Raw genomic sequence first — 19,086 nt, forward strand, 5'->3', positions numbered from 1 at the left:
AAAAGGGGAGGGGGGTTGGCCTGTATATCGCAGTCACTTGTTTGCACAGAACTGCTTAATGCCTCAAATGATGTAGTGGAAGTTTTAGCAGTAAAGATCGAGAACCAAAACCTAGTCATTGTGGTAGTCTACAAGCCTCAAGATGCAACGTCCCAGCAATTCCAGGAACAGCTGTTAAAAATTGACCACTGTCTGGAAAATCTGCCAGCTCCTGCCCCCAAAATTTTGCTCCTGGTGGATTTCAACCTGTTAGTGAAGATGAGGTCCAGTGTAACATCCCGTGCAGCAGCAGCAGCAGCAGCAGCAGCAGCAGCAGAGGAAGCAGCAGCAGAGGCAGCAGCAGCAGAGGCAGTAGCAGCAGTAGAGGCAGCAGAATCAGCAGCAGAGGCAGCAGCAGTAAAGCAGCAGCAGCAATAGGTGCAGCAACAACAGCAGGAGATACAGCAGAAATGCAACATCAGCAGCAGCAGCAGCAGCAGCAGAGGCAGCAGCAGCAGAGGCAGCATCAGCAGAGGCAGTAGCAGCAGTAGAGGCAGCAGAAGCAGCAGCAGAGGCAGCAGCAGTAAAGCAGCAGCAGCAATAGGTGCAGCAACAACAGCAGGAGATACAGCAGAAATGCAACATCAGCAGCAGGAGATGCAGCAGAAGTAGGGGCAGCATCAGATGCAGCAGAAGCAGCAGGAGCAGCAACAGAAGCAACAACAACAACAACAACAACAACAGCAGCAGAAGATACAGCAGAAACAGCAACATCAGCAGCAGGAGATGCAACACAAGCAGCAGCAGCAGCAGCAGATGCAACAGAAGCAACAGAGACAGAAGAAGCAGCAGTAGCAGCAGCAAAGGCAGCAACAACACCAGAAGAGGCAGCTGCAGCAGCAGAGGCAGCAACAACAGCTTAGGCAGCAGCAGCAGCAGCAGCAGCAGCAGCAGCAGGAGATGCAACAGAAGCAACGGAGGCAGCAGCAGCAGAGGCAGCAACAACACCAGCAGATGCAGCTGCAGCAGCAGAGGCAGCAACAACAGCTTAGGCAGCAGCAGCAGCAGAGGCAGCAGCAGCAGAGGCAGCAGCAGCAGCAGAGGCAGCAGCAGAGGCAGCAGCAGCAGCAGAGGCAGCAGCAGAGGCAGCAGCAGAGGCAGCAGCAGCAGCAGAGGCAGCAGCAGCAGCAGCAGAGGCAGCAGCAGCAGCAACAGAGGCTGCAGCAGCAGCAGCAGCAGCAGCGGCGGCAGCAGCAGAGGCAGCAGCAGCAGCACAGGCAGCAGCAGCAGCAGCAGCAGCAGCAGCAGCAGAGGCAGCAGCAGCAGGAGCAGCAGAAGCAGCAGCAGAGGCAGCAGCAGCAGCAGCAGAGGCAGCAGCAGCAGCAGCAGAGGCAGCAGCAGCAGCAGCAGCAGCAGCAGCAGCAGAGGCTGCAGCAGCAGCAGCAGCGGCAGCAGCGGCAGCGGCAGCGGCAGCAGCAGCAGCAGCTGCAGCATCAGCAGCAGCAGCGGCAGCAGCAGAGGCAGCAGCAGCAGCAGAGGCAGCAGCAGCAGCAGCAGAAGCAGCAGCAGCAGCAGCAGAGGCAGCAGCAGCAGCAGAGGCAGCAGTAGCAGCAGCAGAGGCAGCAGTAGCAGCAGCAGCAGCAGAGGCAGCAGCAGCAACAGAGGCAGCAGCAACAGCAGAGGCAGCAGCAGCAGCAGCAGCAGCAGCAGAGGCAGCAGCAGCAGCAGCAGCAGAGGCAGCAGCAGCAGCAGCAGAGGCAGCAGCAGCAGCAGCAGAGGCAGCAGCAGCAGAGACAGCATCAGCATCAGCAGAGGCAGCAGCAGCAGAGGCAGAAGCAGCAGCAGAGGCAGCAGCAGCAGCAGAGGCAGCAGCAGCAGCAGAGGCAGCAGCAGCAGCAATAGAGGCAGCAGCAGCAGCAGAGGCAGCAGCACCAGCAGACGCAGCAGCAGCAGCAGCAGCAGATGCAGCACCACCAGCAGCAGCAGAGGCAGCAGCAGCAGCAGCAGAGGCAGCAGCAGCAGCAGAGGCAGCAGTAGCAGCAGCAGAGGCAGCAGTAGCAGCAGCAGCAGCAGAGGCAGCAGCAGCAACAGAGGCAGCAGCAACAGCAGAGGCAGCAGCAGCAGCAGCAGCAGCAGAGGCAGCAGCAGCAGAGGCAGCAGCAGCAGCAGCAGAGGCAGCAGCAGCAGCAGCAGCAGAGGCAGCAGCAGCAGAGGCAGCAGCAGAAGTAGCAGCAGCAGAGGCAGCAGCAGCATCAGCAGAGGCAGCAGCAGCAGAGGCAGAAGCAGCAGCAGAGGCAGCAGCAGCAGCAGAGGCAGCAGCAGCAGCAGAGGCAGCAGCAGCAGCAATAGAGGCAACAGCAGCAGCAGAGGCAGCAGCAACAGCAGAGGCAGCAGCAGCAGCAGAGGCAGCAGCAGCAGCAGAGGCAGCAGCAGCAGCAGCAGAGGCAGCAGCAGCAGCAGAGGCAGCAGCAGCAGAGGCAGCAGCAGAAGTAGCAGCAGCAGAGGCAGCAGCAGCATCAGCAGAGGCAGCAGCAGCAGAGGCAGAAGCAGCAGCAGAGGCAGCAGCAGCAGCAGAGGCAGCAGCAGCAGCAGAGGCAGCAGCAACAGAGGCAGCAGCAGCAGAGACAGCAGCAGTAGCAGAGGCAGCAGCAGCAGTAGCAGCAGCAACAGCAGCAGTAGCAGTAGCAGCAGCAGCAGCAGCAGCAGCAGCAGCAGCAGTAGCAGCAGCAGCAGCAGCAGCAGCAGCAGCAGCAGCAGCAGCAGCAGTAGCAGCAGCAGCAGCAGCAGCAGCAGCAGCAGCAGCAGTCGCAGCAGCAGCAGCAGCAGTAGCAGTAGCAGCAGCAGCAGCAGCAGCAGTAGCAGCAGCAGCAGTAGCAGCAGCAGTAGCAGCAGCAGTAGCAGCAGCAGTAGCAGCAGCAGCAGCAGCAGCAGCAGCCGCAGCCGCAGCCGCAGCAGCAGCAGCACACCCAGTGGTGGACATCTTGGAGCCAGTGTCTGAGTGCTAGTGTTTACACTGTCATTTAATTAACCCCTTTAAAGGTCCCCCTTTAATCTGACCTTAAAAGTTGGCGCACTGGACGTCCAGGAGGAAGTCACCTTCACCATTACACTTCTTCCATCGTCATTCAAGAAGGAGGAGAAGGAGAAAAGAAGAAGGAGAACCAGCAGCTAATCAGGAAAAATATATCAGAGGAAAAAATTGCGCCCCTGGACCTTAACCTATTTAGTGGACCCAATTTGGCCACCCCTAACAACCCAATTCCATCTATATAAGAACTTCTCAGTCAGTAATGGGAAGGAGTAAGAACAACCTCACTTAACCAGCTCTACCAGTAGATTTAACATATTATCATGGCGTAAGTAATGTTATTTATATTTTTGGTTGTAAATTTCTAGTTTAGAGTCATTTCTAGGGGATGACCATATGCTAGTGAAGGGGTTTTAATCCTAGGAATTGGAGCTAATGCTTTCTTGGGACACCCTCCCATTCCCCATGTGCCGTATAGACGGGTTTAGCGCTTCCCTAGAACATAACAATAATAATAAGAATGATAATTATAATAATACAGTCCCAGGGAGGACATTTTATATATTCCGTATATATACATATAATATTTTCAACCATATGTTCCTTGCTAAGTGGGACCGTGCGTGTTTGGAGCTTCCCCATACATGGAATAATAATCCTTACTATTATGTTAATTTCAGACTGTATCTTACAGGTTTCTTCTGTATTCCACAGTGAGGCTTTAAATTGTATGATATTCCAAGGACCTTAATGGAAATAAGTCATTGATTTTTTTATTTAAAGTAATTTACGCTATGTATGATTATTATACTTGTGTACCTGTACCTAAATAAACTTATTATCTTACAGATTTCAACTGTATCTTACAGCTTGACTAAATAATAAGATATTACAAGGACCCTTATGAAATTCAAGTCACTCTGACTTTTTTGGTTATACTAGGTAATTGACGCGTTATTATGAATGATAATAGTACTTATGTGTACTTGTACCTAAATAAACTTATTAATATTTACTTTTTACATTTTTTCATTGAAACAGCTTAATGGATGGAAAAGATCATTTAACTTTCACAAAAAATGGTCAAAAAATAATCTGTTAGTTTTAATATGTAGTAATATGTTGGAATGGTTAAGGTGTTGTGCTGGTGATGGTCAGACAGATGGTTTGAACTGCCAATAGATTTAATATATAAAATAGGATGATAACCTTCATAAACCTAGGTCAAGTTGGGTTATTTTTTGTATTACAAAAGTTACATAATATTGGGACATTTTTGAATAGTCATAAAGATTTAAAAGATTTTCTAGTTAGGTTTCTTACGGCTTTAGTGCTCCCCTTGATTATAATAATAATCTAGTTAGGTTAAGTTAACTTTAGTTTAGCAGTGACGGCTATTGAACCAGCCGAAATATAAACATATATTGAACTGTGTTGCTTGATATGTTGCAGTTAACTATTTTCAATTGATACTCTTTTTGTGGCTTTTATAGTTTTATGTAACTTAGCCTAATCTAATCTATTAACTAGTTGCTACCCAACTGCCCTGTCAATTGACTTTAACAAACTGTTACACAAATAGACACTCTCTATTTAGAATAGGTTAGGTTACTGCAAAACACTATTGTAGATATACAAATGACGATTTATGCTGATTTAACATAAGATTATTTAGATTCCTCAAAAGAATTTAAAATCATTGGCTTTCCCATTTTATCTTATCTAGACACAAATTCAAGTATTGTGGGTTCGTTTTATGTAAATTCACAATGCAGTGCCCAACTTCTATTGGTAATTCCATGTGTACTGTACTCCTTCATCATATATGATCAATAGGATTTCCAAAACGTGTTGAAGATTCTTATTTTGTGGGATTAAGTGTTGATAAAGGGAAATAACTCACTTTGATTTTTGGGGTTATCCTAGGTAATTTACACTATGTATGATAATTGTACTTATGTGTACGTGTACCTAAATAAACTTGCTTAATTATTGTGCTTAGTACAGCTGCCATAGGTGGTTGTACAGTATAAAGTCAGGGATACCTATACAGTATGTATATCACTCCTAACATACTCTATACTACAGTGTATATAGCACATACAATTTTTTTTTTTTTTTTTCAACAAGTCGGCCGTCTCCCACCGAGGCAGGGTGACCCAAAAAAGAAAGAAAATCCCCAAAAAGAAAATACTTTCATCATCATTCAACACTTTCACCACACTCGCACATTATCACTGTTTTTGCAGAAGTGCTCAGAATACAACAGTCTAGAAGCATACACATATAAAGATACACAACATATCCCTCCAAACTGCCAATATCCCAAACCCCTCCTTTAAAGTGCAGGCATTGTACTTCCCATTTCCAGGACATACAAATATGTAATCATATTAGTTACATAAAAGTGACATATAGTGATGGCTTAAACTAGAATATCACTATGTATATAAAAATAGCTGAAATGGGTCTCCTTCCTTGTGTGTTATCAAGTTTACAGTCTTGTAGTAATTTATTCAGAGATAGTTGTCAAGTTTGTATACTCTGAGAAGTGTGTACTGTATGTCACAGTGAATGTTCACTGAGAGTTACTTTATTCTTCATTTTAGGGAATAAAGTCCTGTGATATGGAACGTTAATGACCCTTGTTCAGTCAAAAGGCTGTAATCCTAACGAGCAGACTCTTGTACAGATTCCTCCAAAAAGGAAAAGATCTATTGTAAAGTAAAAGGACTCAAGTGCAACTAATGTGTCATTTTATTGTGGCAACGTTTCACTCTCCAGGAGCTTTGTCAAGCTGTAACGGCTTAACAAAGCTCTTGGAGAGCGAAATGTTGCCACAATAAAATGTCATGTTAGTTACACTTGTGTCCTTTTACTTTACATATTATCGGTAATTCTACCAACATATATACAAAAGAGCTATTAAAACAAGCATATAAACAATGTTAATTTGTTAATGATTTTTAATTGGGGTTGGCTATGATTGTTTTGGTAAACTTCTGCTCAGAAGTTGTCTTTTGTTTTTTTTCTACTTGTTGACTTTGGGCCATTTGTCTTCATGCTTGTTAAAGTTTCTTTACCTTCTTGAATTTGCATGACGTAGGCTCCGGCTCTCACTCCTGCTTATTGACTTTCGAACCACTCTTGTGGTTGAGTGAAGATTTATGTAGTGCTCTTGCAGTTTTTGTATTTTTTTTGTGGTTTTTGTAGTGTTTTTGCAATTTCTGTAGTTTTATTGTAGAAGAAATAATTAAAACCACTAGAAAACTATCTTCAAAAAACAAATCATTAAAATTAAATGAAAATAAAAGATTTTTTCTAACTGTTCATTGCAAAGAGGGCTGGTTGTATATACAGCCTCTCCTTACTTAATGACAGAATTCCATTCCTAAGACCATGTCGGTAAATGAATTCAATGCTAAGCAGGGAGCATACTACAGTTGTAGTGTGTTTATGTCATCCATCTTTGAAATTGTTTTAATGTCACCGTTGCACCATACATAACATTTTTAGTATATTTTTAAATGTTTATGCACTACATAGTGTATTGTATATTGTAATAAACAGGATAGAGGAAATCAGCTCTAATATTCATTATTTCGGTATGCTTACTGGTCACAGAGCCCATCGTAAGTCCAAGTCGTTGGTAAACGAGTACATCACTAAGTGAGGAGAGGCTGTACTCTGAAACCTTCCTTTCTGTATTAAATATTCCAGATTTGACTAATTTTTTCCTCCTTGCAGTCCCCAAAGAGAAAGAAAGGGCAACCCCAATGCCTTACTAGATGTAGGTGGACGAGATGATGATGGTGATAGTGATGATGACTTCCAAACCAGTCGTGTCAGTTTTTCCACATCCGTCACATCGACCACTAGGAGAAGGATAATGGTGCCTAGTCATATTTCTCCCAAAAATAAGGAAAATAAACCCAAGAAAAATAAACCAATCATTTGTCAAAAATCGCAGGTTTGAATATGATCAAGTTTTATGGTTTCAGTCATGTACAAATTTAATAACAGTATGTGCAATAATAGGTGTTAAAAAGGCATTCATGGAAATTGTTCAGTTATGTTATATAAAAGTAGTATAGATAATTTATTACTGGTTTCCCTTACTTTATGTGGTTAAGTTTTAATTAATTTCATGTTATGTGAATTTTTATTTTGTGCTGTTACCTCATTTCTACCAGTAATTCGCTGTGTGCGGTATAAATTCTCTCTTATGCAATCATCCAAGTGCAGCACCAATTGATATTCGAATAGTATCCCTTCTAATACTGCTATGGGAAATTCAATGATCATATTTTGAGCAAAATCCTGTGGCTGGTTTTCAGTTTGTCTTGTGTCAAGTCAAATGAATATAAATACCAAGGCAGATGAAGTAAGATGACACAAATTCAGGATTACATTCTACATATTTTGGTTTAACTTTATGTGCCATTGGGCAGAAATATATCTATCGCGTAAAGTGAAGCATACCTGTACAGTACTGTATTTTTGTGTCTAATGTGTGTTTTTTTTACTTTCGCTGTTAGCTGTAGTAATTTAGAGTGTACTTCCAGAGTCAGGAGCTGAAGAAATTACACGTGCTAAGGAATGTGGATGCAGAGAGAAAACGTGTAGGGCATTGTGTTAATTATTCCAGCCGTAACATTGTTCATTATTTAAGAAATGTTACACATGGATCACGGCCATTGTTCTGGCAGTACCAGGTAATGTAATGCAAATGTAACACCTACTTAATTTAATAAGCAAGTAACCAGCTTAATTTATGTAAAACTACTAGGTTATTCCTTATTGCATGTGGTACAGCTTAATGCTACAGTAATAATAATAATAATAGACATCAGATTGAGAGGGAGTATGGAGGAAGTGAATGTATTTAGGTATGTATTTGGAAATGTGTTGACAGATGGGTCTTTGAATGGTGAGGTGGATCATAGGATAGAATAAGGTTTAAAAAAAAGTAGGCAGGGTATTGAGGCATATGTGGAAGAAAAATTATAAATGGAAGCAAACATAATAATTCAGCAGAGTACATATTACTAACACCTTTGTATGGTTGTGAGGTATGGTCTTTACATGTTGCAGCAATTGGAGGATGTGTGTAGTAGTAATGTTATGTTTAACCCATTGTCCAGATCCCTGATCTGAAAGTTGTCCACAAGTCCAAGAATTTAACAAAATATTTTTTGTTATTTTTCTTATGAAATGGTAGAGAATCTTTTTCTGAAGGTATTAAAAAAATAAGTACGAAATTTGATGGAAAATTGATGACACTATGCTTTTGCGAATTTTGCTATGTCAGTGATATTTACACATCGGCGATTTTGCCCACTTTGAGCCCTATTTTAAGCCAGTTACATTGTTCCAGTAGACCAAATTCTTAGCTGTTTTGCTAGTATGTCTTCCAATCAACTATTTTAACTACCCAATAAAGTGATTAGAAATTGGTAATTTGGCCTAAGGGGCCCATATACGTTAGCACCTGAACTTCTTTATTTTTCGTTTGATTTCTTTCATTTTTTTTTTGTACGTAAAGAAGCAGCTTTCCATTTTAATGTGACCAAGTTTCAATAAGATAGCTCAAAAAACAACTGAGAAAAAAATTATTTACTAATCATACATATTGCAAGTTACTGTCGAAGTGGGACTTGGAGAAGCTGTTTTGGCATTATCTGCGCATAAAACAATGCTAAACTGTATTTATCATGGTTAACTTTACTGTAATTTATCCTATCTTCATTCTTAAAAAAAATAAAGTTTGTATGGTTTTGACATTCAGCCAAATATCTGACTTTTGCCCTCACAAAAATAAAAAACAAATTATGATATCTCAAAATGATTCTCACCAGCTTGTAAAACATTCTTTCCTTTATGTTGTTTGTGAATTTCATTGCATTCCTGCTATTATTAACGACAGTAAGTCAATATATATGTGAATAACTTGCTTCCGAGATAATCTGCAAAACAGCCGGACCACCGATTTTTTTTTTTTTTTTTTTTTTGAGAAAATAGCATTTTTCTCAATTTTATACTGCATTACGAATGTATATCATAGTTACCCATATTCGTTTTCTTTAATATAAGGACCCTGGAGGTGATAGGAGGAGAATGGAAGCCATCCCTAACTATAGGAATATTATATTCCCGAGGGAGCGCTTGAAGAATGTGCCATATATTCATTCTGGAGTATTTACCATATTTCTTTGTTATTTATATTGTTTATTATGTCAGATCAATTGTGATAGATAAATAAGCTGTAGAAGCGATAATAGCGTTATATTGAAGCATATTCCCCGGCTATCCCGAGACTGGAATTTCTGATGACGTAAGCAAGATGTTCCCAGAAGGTTCCTGATTGGCTGTAAGTCTACGTATAAGTCCCACCCACTTTCTTATGATGCCAAATCATCAGTTATTATATTAGAAAGAATAATACAATAAATACACGAAAAAAAATCGGAAAAAAACCATGAAAATTGACGATAGGTGAGCAGACCTGCCGCGGGTGGTGACGTCACCCTAGGTGTTTTAAATGACTATAATTCCTTGTAGGGATGTCGTAGAACAATGGTTCTTGTACCATTGTGTTGCCAGAGAGTTAAGCTATTTTTCTATATGATTAACCCAATTTGTGAATTTTTTCGAATATTTTTTCGTTCGCGCTGGGCGAGCTCTATGGGCCCCTAACTACCCAATAAAGTGATCAGAAATTGATAATTTGGCCAGTTTCACACAAATTTGAAAATACGCCAACTTCAAAATAGGGTCCAGAATAAACAATGCAGACATTCTTGGCACTAAAATAACACTTCCTCTGTTTAGTAGTTATGTTCCCAGGCTTTACACATGAATTCCATTTTAAATTTTTCATACAAAAAAATAGAAGTTTTACTCTTATGCATTATTGTAATACTGTAATTGTATAAATAACGTCAGTGCATTCGTAAACTCATATTAGACTGGCCAGTTGGACGCGTATAGGACAAGCGAGATGATTTTTTTGCTCTGGAACATAAGCAGAAATTGAACATTCCCACTACTTCGAGCTCACTTTCAAGCTTTTTTCAGTCCTGAAACCAGTCAGAATCATGTCTGTTTCTGTAATACATATTTTCCTTTCTATGAAATGAGAATTTTCTTTTATATGAAATGAGACTAAGAATGCAGCCATTTAAACCATCCGAAAATACACTGCAAATTCGCTATTTTAAACCAAAACACGGTTGCGTGGGGCAGGATTATTTTTATATGGTACACACTTACCAGTAGTAGTAGGTAGTAGTAGTAGTTAGGTAGTAGGTTGGTAGACAGCAACCACCCAGGGAGGTACTACCGTCCTGCCAAGTGAGTGTAAAACGAAAGCCTGTGATTGTTTTACATGATGGTAGGATTGCTGATGTCTTTTGTCTGTCTCATAAATATGCAAGATTACAGGCATGTCTTGCTACTTCTACTTACACTTAGGTCACACTACACATACATGTACACATTTATTTATACACACTCATCTGAGTTTTCTTTGATTTTATCTTAATAGTTCTTGGTCTTATTAATTTTCCTTTTATATCCATGGGGAAGTGGAATAAGAATCTTTCCTCCGTAAGCCATGCGTGTTGTAAAAGTCAACTAAAATGCCGGGAACAATGGGCTAGTAACCCCTTTTCCTGTAAAGATTACTAAAAAGAATAAGAAGAAGAAAATTGTCAAAGTGGGAAGTCTGAATGTGCATGGATGTTGTGCAGAGGATAAGAAAGAGATGATTGTGGATGTTATGAATGAGAAGAAGCTGGATGTCCTGGCTTTAAGTGAAACAAAGCTGAAGGGGGTGGGAGAGTTTCAGTGGAGAGGAATAAATGGGATTAGGTCAGGGGTTTCAAATAGAGTTAGAGCTAAAGAAGGAGTAGCAATAATGTTGAAGGATAAGCTATGGCAGGAAAAGAGGGACTATAAATGTATTAATTCAAGGATTATGTGGAGTAAAATAAAGATTGGATGTGAAAAGTGGGTTATAATAAGCGTGTATGCACCTGGAGAAGAGAGAAGTGTAGAGGAGAGAGAGAGATTTTGGGAAATGTTGAGTGAATGCGTGGGGAGTTTTGAATCAAGTGTGAGAGTAATGGTGGTTGGGGATTTCAATGCTAAAGTGGGTAAAAATGTTATGGAAGGAGTAGTAGGTAAATTTGGGGTGCCAGGGGTAAATGTAAATGGGGAGCCTTTAATTGAGCTATGTGTAGAAAGAAATTTGGTAATAAGTAATACATATTTTATGAAAAAGAGGATAAATAAATATACAAGGTATGATGTAGCATGTAATGAAAGTAGTTTATTAGATTATGTATTGGTGGATAAAAGGTTGATGGGTAGGCTCCAGGATGTACATGTTTATAGAGGGGCAACTGATATATCGGATCATTATTTAGTTGTAGCTACAGTTAGAGTAAGAGGTAGATAGGAAAAGAGGAAGGTGGCAACAACAAGTAAGAGGGAGGTGAAAGTGTATAAACTAAGGGAGGAGGAAGTTCGGGTGAGATATAAGCGACTATTGGCAGAAAGGTGGGCTAGTGCAACGATGAGTAGTGGGGGGGGGGGGGGGGGTTGAAGAGGGTTGGAATAGTTTTAAAAATGCAGTATTAGAATGTGGGGCAGAAGTTTGTGGTTATAGGAGGGTGGGGGCAGGAGGAAAGAGGAGTGATTGGTGGAATGATGAAGTAAAGGGTGTGATAAAAGAGAAAAAGGTAGCTTATGAGAGGTTTTTACAAAACAGAAGTGTTATAAGAAGAGCAGAGTATATGGAGAGTAAAAGAAAGGTAAAGAGAGTGGTGAGAGAGTGCAAAAGGAGAGCAGATGATAGAGTGGGAGAGGCACTGTCAAGAAATTTTAATGAAAATAAGAAAAAATTTTGGAGTGAGTTAAACAAGTTAAGAAAGCCTAGGGAAAATATGGATTTGTCAGTTAAAAACAGAGTAGGGGAGTTAGTAGATGGGGAGATGGAGGTATTGGGTAGATGGCGAGAATATTTTGAGGAACTTTTAAATGTTAAGGAAGAAACAGAGGCAGTAATTTCATGCATTGGTCAGGGAGGTATACCATCTTTTAGGAGTGAAGAAGAGCAGAATGTAAGTGTGGGGGAGGTACGTGAGGCATTACGTAAAATGAAAGGGGGTAAAGCAGCTGGAACTGATGGGATCATGACAGAAATGTTAAAAGCAGGGGGGGATATAGTGTTGGAGTGGTTGGTACTTTTGTTTAATAAATGTATGAAAGAGGGGAAGGTACCTAGGGATTGGCAGAGAGCATGTATAGTCCCTTTATATAAAGGGAAAGGGGACAAAAGAGACTGTAAAAATTATAGAGGAATAAGCTTACTGAGTATACCAGGAAAAGTGTACGGTAGGGTTATAATTGAAAGAATTAGAGGTAAGACAGAATGTAGGATTGCGGATGAGCAAGGAGGTTTCAGAGTGGGTAGGGGATGTGTAGATCAGGTGTTTACATTGAAGCATATATGTGAACAGTATTTAGATAAAGATAGGGAAGTTTTTATTGCATTTATGGATTTAGAAAAGGCATATGATAGAGTGGATAGAGGAGCAATGTGGCAGATGTTGCAAGTATATGGAATAGGTGGTAAGTTATTAAATGCTGTAAAGAGTTTTTATGAGGATAGTGAGGCTCAGGTTAGGGTGTGTAGAAGAGAGGGAGACTACTTCCCAGTAAAAGTAGGTCTTAGACAGGGATGTGTAATGTCACCATGGTTGTTTAATATATTTATAGATGGGGTTGTAAAGGAAGTAAATGCTAGGGTGTTTGGGAGAGGGGTGGGATTAAATTATGGGGAATCAAATTCAAAATGGGAATTGACACAGTTACTTTTTGCTGATGATACTGTGCTTATGGGAGATTCTAAAGAAAAATTGCAAAGGTTAGTGGATGAGTTTGGGAATGTGTGTAAAGGTAGAAAGTTGAAAGTGAACATAGAAAAGAGTAAGGTGATGAGGGTGTCAAATGATTTAGATAAAGAAAAATTGGATATCAAATTGGGGAGGAGGAGTATGGAAGAAGTGAATGTTTTCAGATACTTGGGAGTTGACGTGTCGGCGGATGGATTTATGAAGGATGAGGTTAATCATAGAATTGATGAGGGAAAAAAGGTGAGTGGTGCGTTGAGGTATATGTGGAGTCAAAAAACGTTATCTATGGAGGCAAAGAAGGGAATGTATGAAAGTATAGTAGTACCAACACTCTTATATGGGTGTGAAGCTTGGGTGGTAAATGCAGCAGCGAGGAGACGGTTGGAGGCAGTGGAGATGTCCTGTTTAAGGGCAATGTGTGGTGTAAATATTATGCAGAAAATTCGGAGTATGGAAATTAGGAGAAGGTGTGGAGTTAATAAAAGTATTAGTCAGAGGGCAGAAGAGGGGTTGTTGAGGTGGTTTGGTCATTTAGAGAGAATGGATCAAAGTAGAATGACATGGAAAGCATATAAATCTATAGGGGAAGGAAGGCGGGGTAGGGGTCGTCCTCGAAAGGGTTGGAGAGAGGGGGTAAAGGAGGTTTTGTGGGTAAGGGGCTTGGACTTCCAGCAAGCGTGCATGAGCGTGTTAGATTGGAGTGAATGGAGACGAATGGTACTTGGGACCTGACGATCTGTTGGAGTGTGAGCAGGGTAATATTTAGTGAAGGGATTCAGGGAAACCGGTTATTTTCATATAGTCGGACTTGAGTCCTGGAAATGGGAAGTACAATGCCTGCACTTTAAAGGAGGGGTTTGGGATATTGGCAGTTTGGAGGGATATGTTGTGTATCTTTATATGTGTATGCTTCTAGACTGTTATATTCTGAGCACCTCTGCAAAAACAGTGATAATGTGCGAGTGTGGTGAAAGTGTTGAATGATGATGAAAGTATTTTCTTTTTGGGGATTTTCTTTCTTTTTTGGGTCACCCTGCCTCGGTGGGAGACGGCCGACTTGTTGAAAAAAAAAAAAAAAAAAAAAAACACACTTACTGCATTGACCCATTCTTTCATATCTAGGCCCATATTTACTGCTCTCTGCTTATTTGAGTGAGCTGAGCTTATGGCATGGACAGAGGCTGTAAACCTGTAGAATTATGGCATGGGCAATGAAGGGGGTTAAGATCAATCTTTGGTGCAAAAATTATGAAGAGAATTAGAAAACAGTGTAGGGGGGGGGGGTTGTTGAGATGGTTTAGTTATTTAGAATGGGTAGAGTAGAATAGGTTGACCATGAGGGTACATGAATCTAGGGTAGATGGTGAAAGTAGTAGGGAACCATCCCAGTAAGTGTTAGAGAGAGGGGAAAGGAGGTGAGTGGTAGAGACTTTAGTATCCAGCAGGTGTGTGTGAGCTTGATAGATCAGAGGGAGCAGAAACAAGTGGTTTTGGGGATTTGACATGTTGGAGTGTGAGCAAAATATTGTTCATGGAAGAATTTCAGGGAAAACTAGTTAGCCAAACTTGAGTCCTGAAGGTGGGAAGTTGAGTCCTGAAGGTGGAAAGTACAGAGTTAGCTCTCTGAAGGTTGGGTGGGAATGTTACATTTCAAATGGTCATTGAATTGTGATGTGCATATACTTCTTGCATGACAACAATTGAATGAATGATAATGAATGGATTTTCTTTGAGTAATCTTTTGTGAGAGACAACAAATATGGGAAAACAATTTTTTTTTTTAACACACCGACCATCTCCCACCGAGGCAGGGTGACCCCAAAAAAAAAAAAAATGCTCTCGGAAAGGTTTTCTTCTTTTTACACAGGGAAGAAAATTTTCCAATTTTTGAAGAAAAAAAAATAGTAGCTACATTAACAGAGATAAGCTTGTGGTGTCCTGTCTTAGTATTCTGCTCATTGTATAGTTTTTAAAAGTTTCTAGTGATTGTTGTACTCACTGCTCTTGCAGCCGTTCCGTCCATCTACCACTTCCTAGCTTTCCTTTGGCAGCTGTACTATCGTGTTTTGCAGACATGTAAAACAGGATAGTTGATGGGGTTAGGAATTTTTTTTTATAATTTCTTTCATGTTTTTTTAAAATCATGAATATGGTTATTGAGTGTTCCTCCCTCCTGTCAACCAGTGGGAGCATGTCTCATGCCCTCAGCCTTTCTTCATAATGTATTACAATACAGTATACAGATTTGTTACTATATACTGCAATTTTGGTACAGTATCATTGTACATGTAAAAATGATACACAGGCTTGGATGCCTTATTGTCCCTCTTATATTACAGTTCATATTTAGTCTTTTAGGAGTGAAGAAAAGCAGAATGTAAGTGTGGTGGAGGTACGTGAGGCATTACGTAGAATGAAAGGGGGTAAAGCAGCTGGAACTGATGGGATCATGACAGAAATGTTAAAAGCAGGGGGGGATATAGTGTTGGAGTGGTTGGTACTTTTGTTTAATAAATGTATGAAAGAGGGGAAGGTACCTAGGGATTGGCAGAGAGCATGTATAGTCCCTTTATATAAAGGGAAAGGGGACAAAAGAGATTGTAAAAATTATAGAGGAATAAGTTTATTGGTCTTATTACTTTTCCTTTTATATCCATGGGGAAGTGGAATAAGAATCTTTCCTCCGTAAGCCATGCGTGTTGTAAAAGTCAACTAAAATGCCGGGAACAATGGGCTAGTAACCCCTTTTCCTGTAAAGATTACTAAAAAGAATAAGAAGAAGAAAATTGTCAAAGTGGGAAGTCTGAATGTGTGTGGATGTTGTGCAAATGATAAGAAAGAGATGATTGTGGATGTTATGAATGAGAAGAAACTGGATGTCCTGGCTTTAAGTGAAACAAAGCTGAAGGGGGTGGGAGAGTTTCAATGGAGAGGAATAAATGGGATTAGGTCAGGGGTTTCAAATAGAGTTAGAGGTAAAGAAGGAGTAGCAATAATGTTGAAGGATAAGCTATGGCAGGAAAAGAGGGACTACAAATGTATAAAATGTATAAATTCAAGGATTATGTGGAGTAAAATAAAGATTGGATGTGAAAAGTGGGTTATAGTAAGCGTGTATGCACCTGGAGAAGAGAGAAGTGTAGAGGAGAGAGAGAGATTCTGGGAAATGTTGAGTGAATGCGTGGGGAGTTTTGAATCAAGTGTGAGAGTAATGGTGGTTGGGGATTTCAATGCTAAAGTGGGTAAAAATGTTATGGAGGGAGTAGTAGGTAATTTTGGGGTGCCAGGGGTAAATGTAAATGGGGAGCCTTTAATTGAGCTATGTGTAGAAAGAAATTTGGTAATAAGTAATACATATTTTATGAAAAAGAGGATAAATAAATATACAAGGTATGATGTAGCACGTAATGAAAGTAGTTTGTTAGATTATGTATTGGTGGATAAAAGGTTGATGGGTAGGCTCCAGGATGTACATGTTTATAGAGGGGCAACTGATATATCGGATCATTATTTAGTTGTAGCTACAGTTAGAGTAAGAGGTAGATGGGAAAAGAGGAAGGTGGCAACAACAAGTAAGAGAGAGGTGAAAGTGTATAAACTAAAGGAGGAGGAAGTTCGGGCGAGATATAAGCGACTATTGGCAGAAAGGTGGGCTAGTGCAAAGATGAGTAGTGGGGGGGTTGAAGAGGGTTGGAATAGTTTTAAAAATGCAGTATTAGAATGTGGGGCAGAAGTTTGTGGTTATAGGAGGGTGGGGGCAGGAGGAAAGAGGAGTGATTGGTGGAATGATGAAGTAAAGGGTGTGATAAAAGAGAAAAAGGTAGCTTACGAGAGGTTTTTACAAAGCAGAAGTGTTATAAGAAGAGCAGAGTATATGGAGAGTAAAAGAAAGGTGAAGAGAGTGGTGAGAGAGTGCAAAAGGAGAGCAGATGAAAGAATGGGAGAGGCACTGTCAAGAAATTTCAATGAAAATAAGAAAAAATTTTGGAGTGAGTTAAACAAGTTAAGAAAGCCTAGGGAAAGTATGGATTTGTCAGTTAAAAACAGAGTAGGGGAGTTAGTAGTTGGGGAGAGGGAGGTATTAGGTAGATGGCGAGAATATTTTGAGGAACTTTTAAATGTTAAGGAAGAAAGGGAGGCGGTAATTTCATGCACTGGCCAGGGAGGTATACCATCTTTTAGGAGTGAAGAAGAGCAGACTGTAAGTGTGGTGGAGGTACGTGAGGCATTACGTAGAATGAAAGGGGGTAAAGCAGCTGGAACTGATGGGATCATGACAGAAATGTTAAAAGCAGGGGGGGATATAGTGTTGGAGTGGTTGGTACTTTTGTTTAATAAATGTATGAAAGAGGGGAAGGTACCTAGGGATTGGCGGAGAGCATGTATAGTCCCTTTATATAAAGGGAAAGGGGACAAAAGAGATTGTAAAAATTATAGAGGAATAAGTTTACTGAGTATACCAGGAAAAGTATACGGTAGGGTTATAATTGAAAGAATTAGAAGTAAGACAGAATGTAGAATTGCGGACGAACAAGGAGGTTTCAGAGTGGGTAGGGGATGTGTAGATCAAGTGTTTACATTGAAGCATATATGTGAACAGTATTTAGATAAAGGTAGGGAAGTTTTTATTGCATTTATGGATTTAGAAAAGGCATATGATAGAGTGGATAGAGGAGCAATGTGGCAGATGTTGCAAGTATATGGAATAGGTGGTAAGTTACTAAATGCTGTAAAGAGCTTTTATGAGGATAGTGAGGCTCAGGTTAGGGTGTGTAGAAGAGAGGGAGAATACTTCCCGGTAAAAGTAGGTCTTAGACAGGGATGTGTAATGTCACCATGGTTGTTTAATATATTTATAGATGGGGTTGTAAAAGAAGTAAATGCTAGGGTGTTCAGGAGAGGGGTGGGATTAAATTATGGGGAATCAAATTCAAAATGGGAATTGACACAGTTACTTTTTGCTGATGATACTGTGCTTATGGGAGATTCTAAAGAAAAATTGCAAAGGTTAGTGGATGAGTTTGAGAATGTGTGTAAAGGTAGAAAGTTGAAAGTGAACATAGAAAAGAGTAAGGTGATGAGGGTATCAAATGATTTAGATAAAGAAAAATTGGATATCAAATTGGGGAGGAGGAGTATGGAAGAAGTGAATGTTTTCAGATACTTGGGAGTTGACGTGTCGGCGGATGGATTTATGAAGGATGAGGTTAATCATAGAATTGATGAGGGAAAAAAGGTGAGTGGTGCGTTGAGGTATATGTGGAGTCAAAAAACGTTATCTATGGAGGCAAAGAAGGGAATGTATGAAAGTATAGTAGTACCAACACTCTTATATGGATGTGAAGCTTGGGTGGTAAATGCAGCAGCGAGGAGACGGTTGGAGGCAGTGGAGATGTCCTGTCTAAGGGCAATGTGTGGTGTAAATATTATGCAGAAAATTCAGAGTGTGGAAATTAGGAGAAGGTGTGGAGTTAATAAAAGCATTAGTCAGAGGGCAGAAGAGGGGTTGTTGAGGTGGTTTGGTCATTTAGAGAGAATGGATCAAAGTAGAATGACATGGAAAGCATATAAATCTATAGGGGAAGGAAAGAGGGGTAGGGGTCGTCCTCGAAAGGGTTGGAAAGAGGGGGTAAAGGAGGTTTTGTGGGTGAGGGGCTTGGACTTCTAGCAAGCGTGCATGAGCGTGTTAGATAGGAGTGAATGGAGACGAATGATACTTGGGACCTGACGATCTGTTGGAGTGTGAGCAGGGTAATATTTAGTGAAGGGATTCAGGGAAACCGGTTATTTTCATATAGTCGGACTTGAGTCCTGGAAATGGGAAGTACAATGCCTGCACTTTAAAGGAGGGGTTTGGGATATTGGCAGTTTGGAGGGATATGTTGTGTATCTCTATACGTATATGCTTCTAAACTGTTATATTCTGAGCACCTCTGCAAAAGCAGTGATAATGTGTGAGTGTGGTGAAAGTGTTGAATGATGATGAAAGTATTTTCTTTTTGGGGATTTTCTTTCTTTTTTTTTGGGTCACCCTGCCTCGGTGGGAGACGACCGACTTTTTTAAAAAAAAAAAAAAAAAAAAAAGTTTATTGAGTATACCAGGAAAAGTATACGGTAGAGTTATAATTGAAAGAATTAGAGGTAAGACAGAATGTAGAA

General features: G+C 40.7%; 2 protein-coding genes across 2 annotated transcripts in view; both read left to right on the top strand.

Annotated features, from left to right (window-relative positions):
- Positions 1–811: 811 nt before the first annotated feature.
- On the top strand, positions 812–3,151 carry LOC138854749 (myristoylated alanine-rich C-kinase substrate-like). Its single transcript, XM_070099529.1, is given in 3 exon segments — positions 812–1,045; positions 1,048–2,795; positions 3,065–3,151. Coding segments are annotated over 3 exon segments (1,941 nt in total). The 5' UTR covers positions 812–939.
- LOC128697721 (DNA damage-binding protein 2) overlaps positions 2,965–19,086 on the top strand; it is a 64,247-nt gene continuing 48,125 nt past the window's right edge. The window contains exons 1-3 of the mRNA XM_053789580.2: positions 2,965–3,335; positions 6,755–6,977; positions 7,573–7,722. Coding sequence (XP_053645555.2) covers positions 3,331–3,335; positions 6,755–6,977; positions 7,573–7,722 — 378 coding nt within the window. The 5' untranslated portion in view covers positions 2,965–3,330. The remainder of the gene's footprint in view (positions 3,336–6,754; positions 6,978–7,572; positions 7,723–19,086) is intronic.

The sequence above is a fragment of the Cherax quadricarinatus genome, chromosome 68, assembly GCF_038502225.1.
Source record: "Cherax quadricarinatus isolate ZL_2023a chromosome 68, ASM3850222v1, whole genome shotgun sequence".
NCBI lineage: Eukaryota > Metazoa > Arthropoda > Malacostraca > Decapoda > Parastacidae > Cherax > Cherax quadricarinatus.